The sequence below is a fragment of the Xenopus laevis genome, chromosome 1S (genome assembly GCF_017654675.1).
Source record: "Xenopus laevis strain J_2021 chromosome 1S, Xenopus_laevis_v10.1, whole genome shotgun sequence".
NCBI classification, from domain to species: domain Eukaryota; kingdom Metazoa; phylum Chordata; class Amphibia; order Anura; family Pipidae; genus Xenopus; species Xenopus laevis.
Genome location: NC_054372.1, coordinates 119,408,246 through 119,421,884, shown reverse-complemented (window position 1 = coordinate 119,421,884; position 13,639 = coordinate 119,408,246). Strand labels below are relative to the sequence as shown.

Here is a 13,639-nt window from a genome sequence, read left to right as displayed (position 1 = left end):
GGCCCAGTGGGCTACTGACTGATTAACAGTTTCAGTCTATGTTTATGACAAATATCCTCAAAGAAGGGGGACTGAAACTATTTTTTTGGGCCCCCCCCCCAATAACCTCTGAAAGGCTTGGATGGGGTTTGCAGCCAGTACAAGGGTTATGAGATGGAATCCCCCGGTGGCTTTTGGAGTTAAAAACTGCAGACAATTCCCTATTATTATTATTATGGCTGAAATAACCGAATCTTGAGAGTCAGTCCCTCCCCCATGTTCGTGTACTAAATATCTGCAGGCAGAGAAAGGAAAGTGTCCCGGGGTCCCACTTACCCCAAGCCATGCTGATAAATTCTTGCTGCTGTGATGAGGCGGAGGGAACTGATGGGCAAATAACCTGTCTCCTCTCACGGGCATCTTGCCAGCAATCATGGACCTGCATAAGATGATGTGGCTACTAGTAGCCCGGCGGCTTCTGCTTCCTTGCCGCTGCTGCTGTTACATTGGCCGAGTGCGACAATATCACCGGGAACAGATCCCTCGCTTCCTCTGAGCATGAACCCTCTGTGCTACTGTAGTGTACTACTGCAACCAAGAACTAGCAGCGCACTATAAAGCATGCCTGTTCCCCTCCTCTATCAAGTGTAACAAACTCCCCAGAGGCAACCTTCCAGCGGACCTCTACCATCATTCCTCCTACAGGGGAGCGACACTGGTGCTTTAAATCGCAGCCACAGAGCAGCTACCCGGCTGTGTTACTGGACGTATTTCTAGCTAGCCGCGTGATGGCTGAACGCGATAAAATATCCAGAACGAAGGCTAAGCCGTGCGGACGCTATTGACAAGCAGCGCCCGATCCAGTGGAAACACCTCTCTGGAGCAGTGGTTCAGTCTTAGGAGCAACCAACACGAAAGATCAAACTGGAAGTTTCAAAGCGAACAAGGAGGGAGGGGACGCTGCTCTCTGCAGAGACGGGGGCTGGGCCGACCCCAGAGCAAGGGAGCTGAGGGAACTGCTCTAGGTGGAAAGCAATTCACCACTTTTTTTTTTTACTTTCTAAACAATAATAATTATTTTTAATAAATACTTTTGCATACAAGAGTGTAACGCGAAGTTGTACGCTTGTAATCGACCTGGCTGCTGAGGGGAAGATGGAAGTTGTGTGTGTGTTACTCAGACAGGGAAACAGCAGAGCAAAACAAACTGAAACAACTATATGTCTGTATAAATGGGTTACTGACAAGTTGCACATACACTTACCGATAATATTGTAGGTAATTAAATTTTGTACAATTCTTGGAGCCATTGTCTGGCGAGTGTAAACAGTTGGCCTATGTAAGTCCTCTTTCAGTTTCAGTGCATTACAATTCCCCATCTTGTCCTATATGCTCTGATGTATTTATCCCTGTCATCAATCTCAGCCCAAGTAAAATTATCCTCAATACAGTTCCCTTCCATTTTATTTATCCTTATACCCCTTTTCTACCATTAATTACTACTGTGCACCACATCTTTCTTTATGCCCATTTTTATATATATATATATATATATATATATATATATATATATATATATATATATATATATATATATATATATATATATAAAAAACAAGGTCAATATCCATGGCAACTAAATACAGGGTTTTGGTATCATCTGCTGTAGGTATTGATCCACAGATAGATCCCATGGCAGTTTATTGGAAAACAGCAGGCTGCTTATTTGCTTTCGTTTTGATGATCTTTGAGCTAAAATTGGAATAATAGGCAGACTGAAATAAGTACCACTCTAACTTTCCCTCAACTTGTTGCTAATCACAACCACAAGTGCATATACTATCTCTTTTTATAATTTTGGGTGTATGTTATATTTTTTTTGTTTCTCTGGGCTTTTTTTGCTCGATATTGTACTGAACCATATTAAAGCTTACATTTCATCATTTATTTGAGCAGACTTCATGTTCAATATCAGAGGTAGTTAGCTACACTAGTGACGTGTGTGTGAAAAGTTCCACCTGACACAAACTAATCCATACCTTCTTTTGACCAAAACCCACAGGTGATGTCTCAAAAGGGGAAAGGTTTTAACTGATTTAACTAATTGACAGATGGTGATAAAATAAAGATCCTGGGGCTAAGGTGTCAGATCCAGCATTCTAAGCAGCTGGAATCACCAGGCCCTTGATCCAGTGCCAGCAGTCCTCTGTTGTGACCTGATCATGCTATACCTGTGGTTTCCAGGGTTGCCACCTTTTTATTATCCACCAACTGGGCAGCCAGTGATGTATTATGAATGCCTGATGTAATCTCACAGCAAAGCCTTTTGCTTTAAAGCAACTTTTATGTTGTAATCACTTCTATTCTTTATTTAACAAAGTAATTTCCCCCTTTAAGTAAGCATTTATATATTATGAATTATGCTTATGTGCTTTGTTTTAATGTTCTAAACCAATTAGATTACATAACAAACCTTCCCCAGCCCTAAACTACAAACCTTCCTCGGCCCTAAACTAATAAAAATGATGGAGGACAATTCAAGCAGAAAGGTCATCCCATTTACCTGAAATTCTAATTACAGGGATTCCAAATGTACACAAAGATATTACAGTTTGTCTGAGCACAGTGGCTTTCTCTAATATTTTATGGTCTGTTTGAATGTGTATTAATTGTCAGGGGCGTAACTATAGAGGAAGCAGACCCTGCGGCTGCAGGGGGGCCCAGGAGGTATAGGGGCCCCATGAGGCCCTAATTCATATACAATTTCAATAAATATTGGAGAAACAAGTCAACCTCTAAACATTTTGGGGGCCTGAAAAATAATTTGCTGTGGGGCCCAGTAATATCTAGTTACGCCACTGTTAATTGTACCTTCATAAAAATCAATACATACTTATGAATCTAACTAAGAAAGAGCTTTCCATTTGTCTTGTACAGGGATCCCCAAACTTTTGAACCCATGAGCAACGTTCAGAAGTAAAAGGAGTTGGGGAGCAACGCTAGCATGAAAAATGTTTTGGGGTGCCAAATAAGTGCTGTGATTGGCCATTTGGAAGCCCCTATGTGGATTGTCAACCTACATTGAGGCTCTGTTTGGCAGTACACCTGGTTTTTATGCAACCAAAACTTGCCTCAAGCCTGGAATTCAAAAATAATCACCTGCTTTGAGGCCACTGGGAGCAACATCCAAGGGATTGGAGAGCAACATGTTGCTCATGAGCTACTCGTTGGGGACCACTGGTCTTGTATATAAAGGTTCCTGGTGCCCCAAAATTACACCAGCATTTGAACCATAATCATATTGGTCAGCGCACTTCAATTACTTATACACCCATGCTTGAACCTTCCACATCTGTCACTGTATGGCACTGTGAGGATGTACAGTAAATGAATGCAGCTGCATTTGATCAGGGTAGTTCTTCAGAGGTGTTTGGGGAAGAGGAGGAGTGGGAAGGATCCAGACCTGCCACCCACCCACAACTGCTCAGACAGTAAAGGCCCGGCCAGCCCACCTCCTACTACTAGATTACAGGACATATTTTTCATTGGGGCCCCCTTTTTTTTGGGGGGCATAAATAACCAATGGGCTAATAATTCTTTGCTGACCTGTCCATGTTTAAAGCAGGGGTATGTGCTAAAATTTGCAATAAATACAAATGTGAGAAAGTTGCAGCATGGTCACAGAACATTAGTGATGGGACGCATGATGTGCATACAGTGGCAAAAATTTTGTTTAGAGTTGTTCCTTTCTATTTCGAACTTCTAGTTAGTTCTTGGCCTAAATGTACGTGCTGATTTGTGATCTTACATGCTGTGAATGCTGCAAATGCTGCATAATATTTAAGTACAACATATATATATATACTTTTTATAGCTACAAAACAAATCAATCACTATGGGGCCCATTTACTTAGCTCGAGTGAAGGAATAGAATAAAAAAAAACGTTGAATTTCGAATGTTTTTTCTGGCTACTTCCACCATCGAATGGGCTTCTTCGACCTACTACAACGACTTCAACTTCAAATCGAACGATTCAAACTAAAAATCGTTCGACTATTCGACCATTCGATAGTCGAAGTATTGTCTCTTTAAAAAAAAACTTCGACCCCCTAGTTCGCCACCTAAAACCTACCGAAGTCAATGTTAGCCTATGGGGAAAATCCCCATCGGCTTTGCAATCTTTTTTTGGTCGAAGAAAAATCGTTCGATCGAAGGATTCGAAGGATTTAATCGTAATTTTTCGTTCAATCGAACTATTTACGGTAAATCCTTCGACTTCGATATTCGAAGTTGAAGGATTTAACTTCGACAGTCGAATATCGAAGGGTTAATGCATGGGTAGCCAGAAAGAAGTGGATCACAACATACTGTATATGGCCAGCTGTATAAGTGGTTTAGGGTACTGATATGATTTGAAGTTATTATGTTCGTCTTCATTTTATCGCCAAAACTGGGGTAGCTATAATTATTCTATGAAAATGTGTTTTCAAAAGAAAATATAAGGTATTCCCTATTTGCTAAAATAGGCAACTTCCACAATGAAATCTGGGTTTCAGTCCTGCCATGGATGTCTGCTGAATTAATCAGAGCCTGTGGTAAGATTAAAAGGGAGTTGACTTGGCAGCTGAGTTCAGCATTAATCTTCTGATCTGACGCCATTTATGCCATTTCAATTGCTAGAGTTTTCCAAACAGGAAGCTGAACTGTGGATTATCTGTAGAAACGTGCTGCTCCTGGTTGTGTCATTTTGCTATGAAAATGCAACCGGGATTAGTAGACACATTTAGTACAATTATGAGATTATTTTTGTGGAATAAATACTATTACACTTAATAATATAAGCAAACTCAGATTTTAAATATAATGGGAACATGAAAAGGATCCTTAAAGGGGTTATTCTTGTGTAACTTTTAGTGTGATGTAGAGGGTGATATTCAAAGACAGTTTGCAATTTGTCTACATTTCATACTATTTGAGGTTTTTGAATTATTTAATTTTTTTATGTAGCAGCTCTCCAGTTTGGAATTGCAGCAGCTATCTGGTAGATATGAGACCAAACTACCCTCACAACCATGCATTTATTTGAATGAGAGACTGCAATATGAGTCGGAGAGGGCCCGAATGCCTGTCAGCGCATTTGTAATACGAGACAGAAGGCAATGGACAATAAAATATTTAAAAGTATATAACAAATGTTTTATACGTTTATTCTTGTGGTGTGTACCTGCTGAAATGATCGGCAGCTGAGAAGCCTTCGTCGGGGCCTGGTGGAGTGCTTTCTAGGAGGATTCCAGTGTGAGTTGTTGTACCACTCACATGCGCTAGGCAATACTTTGATCTGGTCCCTGCAGAAAAAAAATAATAGTCAGGTATATCTGTGAAAAAATAAGTCCAGTTATTCATTACGTATTTACTGAGAGGGAAAAAGGTACTGCATTTTTCAGATTGCTCTACACAATGCCAATCTTACAATCCACCTCTCAACAAACTACGGCAGTTGCAATGGGAAATATTAAAGAAGCATAAAAAAGAATATTCACCCAAAACATTGCATAATGTAATAACATTTCTAAGCATAAATATATTAATTAAAAACTTTTAGTGGTTAATAAAACATGGAATTGCTATTAGAATTTGTTTGTTAGCTGTTTGGTAAGTTGGTCCAATTCTGGACAAGTGTATACAATGGTATTTTCCACATCAATGTCAGGAGGGATCCATTGTCTGCCCTATTGAATGGTAAATGTACTGGTTTTATGAGACTTCAACACAAACTACTTGCAATATTTTTTTTGGCAGCACAGCAAACCATTGACAAGCTGTGGAAAACTAACTCAATACCTTCCCCAGCCTTTGAACACAAAATTGATTGGATCATGGTGGGCAAAAAACTTACTAGTTTGCTAACTAATACACATGCTATATTCTAAAAAATCTTGCAACCATGGCTTGATTATATTGATGTTAATCCCACGTCTAGACTCCTGTTTTCTATCTGATTTACCTGGGGGTTCTCTTTTCCTTTTAGAGTTGTTCTGTTCTTTTAGATATACTATTCTATCTTTCGGGAATTTGTCTGATCTATAAACGGTGTACCTATGTTATTTCATATTCTGCAACGCATTGTTGAGCAAGAATAAGAATGTGATTTGCAATGGTGTTACTTGCTTTGTTTATTATGACGTATAGTTTTCTGGTTTGTTGTATGTAAACAACTTACCTTAATTAATTAAGGCCTCTTTCAGGCCAGATATACACAATGTATTGAACAAATGTAAAATGTCAATAAAAATATTGTTACAGAAAATGTGTCTGTTTCTCGGCTTATATTCTCTGCACTTCTTGTTCTGACTCCTAAACAATCAAAAGCCAAATGTTTAACAGCCCTTGAAGAGAAATAACCACTGCTACCTGCTTATTTCAGCAGTCAGAACCAAAGAACAAAAAGAGAAGGGAATCAAAAAAACCTGGAAATTTGTGTAGAATTCAATGAATTTCATTATGCAAAAAAAAAAAAAAAAGAGTTTTTGGTTGCAATCCCCTTTAAACATTTTGCAATCTGTCTGACATAATTATAACTACAATATATGGTGGAAATAAAAAACAGTAGCAGAGGAAGAAGGGTATTATAAATTAGGATGAAAGGAGCTCAAATATAATGACATTAGAAAATATCAATTTACTGAAAGATTAAAGCATACTTGCATCAGAGTTTAGAAAAACAGACATGTTTGGCAGACATTGGGGTATATCCAGGGGTGCTTCGCCAATGAGGCGAGTTGAGGCTGTCGCCTCAGGCAGCAGCGCCCCACTAGGTACCAGGGGCAGCAAAAATGCTACTCCTGGTACTTTAAGAGCGAATTTCTGGGGGAGGGGGGGGGCAGCAGCAACTGCTGCTGCCTCAGGCGGTGGAGGGGCCAGGATCACCCCTGGGTATATCTAAAGAATAATTTGCCAACTAAAAAAAAATATGAATACAGCAGGTATCTTCAGACAATTCTCATTATATCTACTATGTTCCTGCTGCATATCCAGCATTCCATATTCCAAAACTGCATTTTTGCTACACTCAGGACTTATTTACAGTAAGGGTTAGTTCATACGAGGAGATTCGGGGAGATTTTGTCGCCTGGCGACTAATCGCCTCTTCTTCTGGGCGACAATCTCCCGGAACTGCCTCCGCGTGTCTTCCCATTCGCTATAATGAAAAGTCGCCTGTGCTAAAGCACCCGCGGCGCTTCTTCTTCTGAAGTCGCCCCGAAGTTTCCTCATGAGGCAAGTTCAGGCGACTTCAGATGAGAAGACACTGTAGGAAAGTAGTGACCTACTAACATAGCATGCAAATACTAGAAATGAGATGATTACATTTAACCAGGGAGATCTGTCTTCCGCAGCATGAAGTCTACATAAACAGAGTGAACACACACACATCTCCATGTAGTCTTACCCTGCAAATTTCCATAGGTTTGCATGTCATGTCTTCCTTCTGGAAGCAGCTCTCTCTTATTGAGTAGAGTGATGCCAATCGCTTTGTATCTCATTTTGCCTCTATCACCCCAGCAATGCATGAGACTGAAGGTCTGCTGTTTACCGAGGATCTATGCTGTGTCTCAGAGCTGATAGATGCTATGATCATTTAACTGCATCTTGGGTATCACAGTTTGTTGTTTTGCTGCCATCATAGCAGCAAAACAACACATTGGTTGATTCCAGTAATTTCTCACATAATACCAGTGGTCTTGGAATAAAGCCATAATGAAAAATCTCTGTATTAAACATCATGCCGTGTGTCTGACTGCATAGACTGGAAGTCCAGTTGACTAATCCCTAGATAAATCTTTTAGGTCAGCAATCTACTAAATCCAAACTAGAATTTAATGAGTCTCTGGTAATACAAAGCACAACCACTTTATGCATATTTCCATTTAGTCTCTTTTACATTATTTAATGGTATACTTATGATTTAAAAAAGAAGCAAAAAGGCACTGAATATCAGTTTGATATGGACTAGTTAAAGATATTTGGGAGGATTATGAAAAAAGTTTAACAGAAAATAGGTGCAAAGTGAACATTTTTATTTACACGTCAGATTGTACTCATTGCATGTTATCTGAACCTGCAAAGTACCTTTCGACTCATCAATACATAATTTATTATTTTCATTTATTGATAAGCATTTTTTTTTAGCTTTGTGTTAGTGCACACGTTTGTATGTGCTGGAAAAGAAGTTTTACAATGTTGGAATAGTTATTTTGCAACACCAAAGGCCAACGTTAAGCAGATATTTAAAATTAGTGCAGCCTGCCATTAAACATAATTGTCAAACCAAGAAATCCAAATTTCTTTCTTAATTCTGAGAATTTTTATTCAATGTTCATTGTATTCCTCCAATAATTCTGATCAAATACAGCAGTTGAGCATGTTGTTTTTAGAAAGCTCTAAAGGGAACATATCCGCCGTTTTCCAATGAAGATCTGTCTTTAGACTGGAACCTCCAGTGGCTGCAGCCCCCCCCTTTCCCTGTGCACACTCATAATGGGGCTTCCCATGTACAGTATGTCCCAATTATTCTAAGGTATTTGCATATGCACATGTGTGACCCAGTTATGGGATATGCACAGTGAGGCATGTCAGCTGGCAGCAGATTCAGACAGAAGCCTAATTAGCTGTGCCTCTGTCAGTGACTGTACAGTTATTTGCCCACCTAGCAAGCAGGCTGTGCCATCCCAAGCTCTGGTGGTGGAAATCTTTTCAGGAGGGATACGAGCTGATTGTGATTGTGTACAGAAAAACTTTCTAATATCATTGTTAATATTAGAAATCTTACAACATAAAACAAGGTTAAAGGGAAGTTTATGTGTTTTTTGTGTTGAGCATCAATTTAAATCTCAGTCATAAGGCCTATGGCACGGCTGCTGTGGTCGAAATGTGTTAAATCACCTGCCACTGTTTTCCATAGCAAAGAATGGGAAACGTTGTGCCTATGGTAGACACCCACACTATTTAGAAACATGAACATTTCTGAGCTGTGTATTCCTGTCATCCTTTATATCTACCATAGTCAGATCCTTTCTCTTACTTTGTAATGGGAACTGGTAACAAGCGATTTTGATTAATTGACAAAAAACCATAGGCCCATGTTTAAGTGGCCAAGAGAAGGCCTGTTTTTTATACATTGAATTTTGAACTTATCCTGTGAGATTGAACTATGTTATACAAAAGACACAGAATGTGTGTGGGCAACAGAGAATGCTGAGATAAACAAACTGAAGCTGAACTGATAAACTTGATGGTCTGTGCAATTCCATATGCATACATATCATGCTTTGTTGATGTGCAGAGAAAATTGAATAAGCTTTTACTGAACTGAGATGTTTCCTTTCATAGAAAATTATTGTGCACTTAAATTTTAAAAAAACTTCCTTGTACTGTAATTTGTAAGGGTTCAGTTCCATTGAATGACTGATTAAGTGTTACTAAGACCCTTCTTGTTGGTGTAGGTTGTTGAGTGGCATACGTATCAGCTGTAGTAGTTTTAACAAAGGCCATGGTTAGGGAAGAACGAGGCATACTCAAGGCATTGTTTTAGAGTATGGTTCCCTAAGATGGTATTTAGAAAAATATTACTCATTCCTAACATTCCTGCCAGACTGTTGTCATCCTGGTCTGTTTCCTCTTGCATGATGTATACTTTACTAATTTGTCATTATTTGTATGGTGCTACTAACTGCATGCAATGCTTTACACAAATCTATCAGCATTAAATATTGGATAGAAGAGTAATTGTTAAATTGGTAAGGAGCGTGTGTAGGTGGAATGACAGCCATGCCCTTAGTCCCATGTGTGATACCAGGAAGTAGAAGTTGTTCCTCAAGACTCATGTGGTGAATTGTTTCACAGATGTTTTACACAGTGAGCAATTTCTTTAGAATCAAAATTTCAGTTCATTCATAGGTCTAGATGTCTTTAAAGTATTAATAAACTTGTGTATCATGGTACACCCACCTTTAAATACTTGTACCAGAAATACAAATATGAGCAATACATTAGCCAATCATACATTTGCTTTTCTAGTGGCACCTTAATAATAAAAGAATGTTAAAGGCTGATTGCTATGGTTTAAGTCAAATGGAGGGTCACAGATTGTATGTGCTCCTCCTGGGGAGTTTTTAGGGCCCCAGTCAGCTCAAGGATTTAAAAGACGTCTTTGCCTATTAGGATTTTTTTATAATCCAGCAATGTGAAATGAAAAATACATGTAAAAGTTTCACAGCATTGCTATAGGGTACTGCACTGGTGTTGTTCATACATTAGTCACTGAGGTCTCGTGAAACCCTGTGGATCCTTGGAGTCTCTCCGTTTTACTGATAGAAGGTGTGCTTACTGATACATATTAAACACTTATTAGTATAATACCAAAAAAAAAACACATTCATCATATTCTGCTTTAATGTTTTTGGTTATGTTGCATTCTGGTAAGATGAATCTTGATGTTCAAGTATATAAGTTTTAATAGGCAGAATGGTGAACAGGTTTATATGGTATGGGGTCTGTTGCCAAGTGCATACTGTACAAGAGGGCATGGTTTGTCCACAGAATCAGAGGGAATCGGTTTGCTAGATTGAAAATTATGTTTGCCACCAAGTTTGGTTAAAGCAAGCCACATGGCTTGGGGGAGTCAGTGGTGTGAAACCACTGGACCATTGTTTTTACATAATGGGAAGCTCTCAACCAACTGAAACTACAAACTCCACCTTCTCATGTCACAACACATTTTGCTTATGGCCTAAAGGCAATAAGTAAAGATTAGGACTAGCTATTGTCTGGTACCTACTGCCAACCTAATTCATTTTTACAACACAAAATTGCAAGTTACTGTAAGAATATAAGAATAGCTTGATGTCCTACATGAGATTTTACATTTTTCAGTATCACACAGAAACTCTAAAATACCAATTTTTATGAAGCAAAATATCCACAACACTAAAGGAAAAGGGCTTTGCTAATGAGACATACAAACGCAAAGGGTTGTTTCAAAGGGCAGCGTGTTTGAACTTGCTTAAATATGCTGGTAAACCAGTTGTCTCTAACACAGTCCAAAGGGTAGAACTACCTGATAGCATGAGCCGGGAACGTGAACAAAACATACAAAAATCATGTCTGTATTCCTACTTTCAGTCATTTGGTCTCAGCAATATAACCATCCCAGGCCTTTGTTAACTTTGTCAATGTCAAGGAACTCGTATAGCATTAATTTCTCCTGTAACCAGACTGTAGTTTTCACAGTACAACACGTCTGTAAGTTGCATTTAGTAAATGGCACACGGTAACTCACAGCCCATTTAACATGTCCTCTAAAATGGTCAGGGTGCACCTTGACCTCTCTTGCAATTTTATGTGACCTGGAAGCAGCCTTGCAAGTGCCACTGTAAATAATTTTTAGTGTTAGTTATATTAGTTTCCTGTTTCGATAGACCAACCAATGCCCTTCCGGCACAGTAATGGTTACATTGTTAGGTACGCAATATGTCGGTGCTATATAAATACATGTTAATAATAATAATAATAATAATAATAATAATAATAGGTGCTGGAAACTGGAAAGAAAATAATAAAAACACAAGCAATCGTTTAACTGCAATGTAACCTCTCCCCTATACCTGCAATTGCAGTAACAGGAACTCACCTTTCAGCCCTTCAAAGTGGAACTCAAAGTACATCAAGCTATCAAAGATCCAGAAAGGAGTGAGCCCACGTAAGAATGGAATAATCACCAAACAATCCAGAAACTTTTTTTTAGTTCTCCAAAGTAATTTCCTTAGGGAGCTTAGAGAGTGTTTAGTATAAGGTTGGCTGTGTTGGGTGTGTTCTGCCTGGAGCAAGCAGGGTGGGGATTGAGAGCCAGGGAGCTTCCTGTTTGTAGAACAGTGTGTGTGTTGAAAGTGTACGTAGGGGAGGTATTTGCAGGTCATAGTACTATTATCTTATATAGCACTTCCAGGTGATATTTGGTTACTGTTCAACTTAGCAAATGAGAAATTGCCTATTCATTCTTTGTGAGCTTTCTTCCGCAGTTTCAATCAACGATTCGACAGAAACAAAAACAACATTTTTGTTGTTTTCCAAAAAAGGAACAAGAAAACTGAACAGGTAAATTTCACACTGAAAAGTCTGTTGGAACATCCTGCTTGGCTTTAGCAAATGCCATGTTTTCCCTTGCATTCTTCTAGATCCTGCAGTACTCATGACACACACATTAGGAGCCAAACCATAAAATACTGTTGGTAAAAGTTTCAAGGCAAAGATGAATCACGCGGCTTAACATTATAAGTGATGGAGTAAAAAGGGTGGGAGGGGACAGAAATTTAAGTAAAGGAATCATGAAACTGCTTTCATTTACAATGTTATTTACAAAAAAAAAACATTTAAATAATTTAACTGATGTATATTGGGAATTTGTTAAGAATTTTATATTCATTCATTTTGCAAAAAAGAAAACATTTCATTATTTTGGCAGACATTCAAAAAAGTTAATTAAAACAAAAAAAATTCTGCTGCTTAAAATGAGGATTTTTCACCAACAGAACTAGCTTCCAGTTAAATTCAAATCCATAATCAGCTCAGTATTTTAATATAATTATATTGTTCACCTCTAATCAGAGCTTACAGTTGCCCAAGAGTGCAAATGTTATAGGGAGCTAAATGTCTGCAGTATTCCTTAGTGACTTTCTCTGCAGACCCTTATGTGATTATAGCCACAGGGAGAGGTGGGCAATCTTGGAGATTATCAAATGCATATAATCCTGGGCATCACCGTGGCCTTTGGGAAAATTCTAAAGCATAGGTGCAAGATATTTGCAGTCATTAATTGCTGATTGGTAAGTGCAGTTTTGCATACCTGACCCAATGTTAGCAAGCATACACCTTAAGCTGGCCATACACGTGCTGCTATAAGATGCTGACAGACCAAGTAGGCAGGCTGGCAGCTTATTGGGCAATGTATGGGACCTTCTGATCAGGCTTCCCCAATCACTGAAGCAGTACTCAATCGGACAGAGTGTATTTCTTGCATTGTGTTCTGATCATGGCCCACACTCAGATCAGCCCAATATATCCCACCTCGAGGTGGGCATGTCAGAGAGATCCGCTTGTTTGGTGACCTCACCAAACAAGTGGATCTCTGTGTGCATGGCCAGCTTTAGTCTGCCTTTAACCCTTCAAATGGATGCACATAAATACCGAATCCTCCAGAAAAGATTAGGTTGAATATGAAACCCTAATAAGCACATTCAATGCTAAACACTAAGGGGAACATTTACTTAAGGTCGAATATCGAGGGTTAATTAACCCTCGATATTCGACTGTCGAAGTTAAATCCTTCGACGTCGAATATCGAAGTCAAAGGATTTACCGCAATTCGTTCGATCGAACGATTAAATCCTTCGAATCGTTAGACTCAAAGGATTTTAATCCATCGATCGAACGATTATTCTTCGCCTAAAAAAACGAACTAGGGGGTCAAAGTTTTTTTTAGAGAGACAGTACTTCGATTATCGAATGGTCGAATAATCGAACGATTTTTAGTTTGAATCGTTCGATTCAAAGTCGTAGTCGAATGTCAAAGTAGCCCATTCAATGGTCGAAGTAGCCAAAAAAAAC

At 38.9% G+C, this 13,639-nt stretch overlaps 1 protein-coding gene across 3 annotated transcripts in view; it reads right to left on the bottom strand.

Annotated features, from left to right (window-relative positions):
* LOC108706964 (tight junction protein ZO-2) overlaps positions 1–11,883 on the bottom strand; it is a 54,850-nt gene extending 42,967 nt beyond the window's left edge. The window contains exons 1-2 of one of the 3 annotated variants that reach the window (XM_018243834.2): positions 11,667–11,883; positions 5,205–5,325 (exon numbers count right to left, since the gene is read on the bottom strand). Coding sequence is in view for 2 of the 3 variants with exons in the window: in XM_018243833.2 (XP_018099322.1) it covers positions 316–414 (99 nt within the window). In the remaining variant the exon portion in view is untranslated. Of the gene's footprint in view, positions 1–315; positions 952–5,204; positions 5,326–11,666 lie in introns of those variants that run through there. The other 2 variants (XM_018243833.2, XM_018243832.2) reach the window with 2 other exon arrangements.
* Between the last annotated feature and the right edge of the window lie 1,756 nt (positions 11,884–13,639).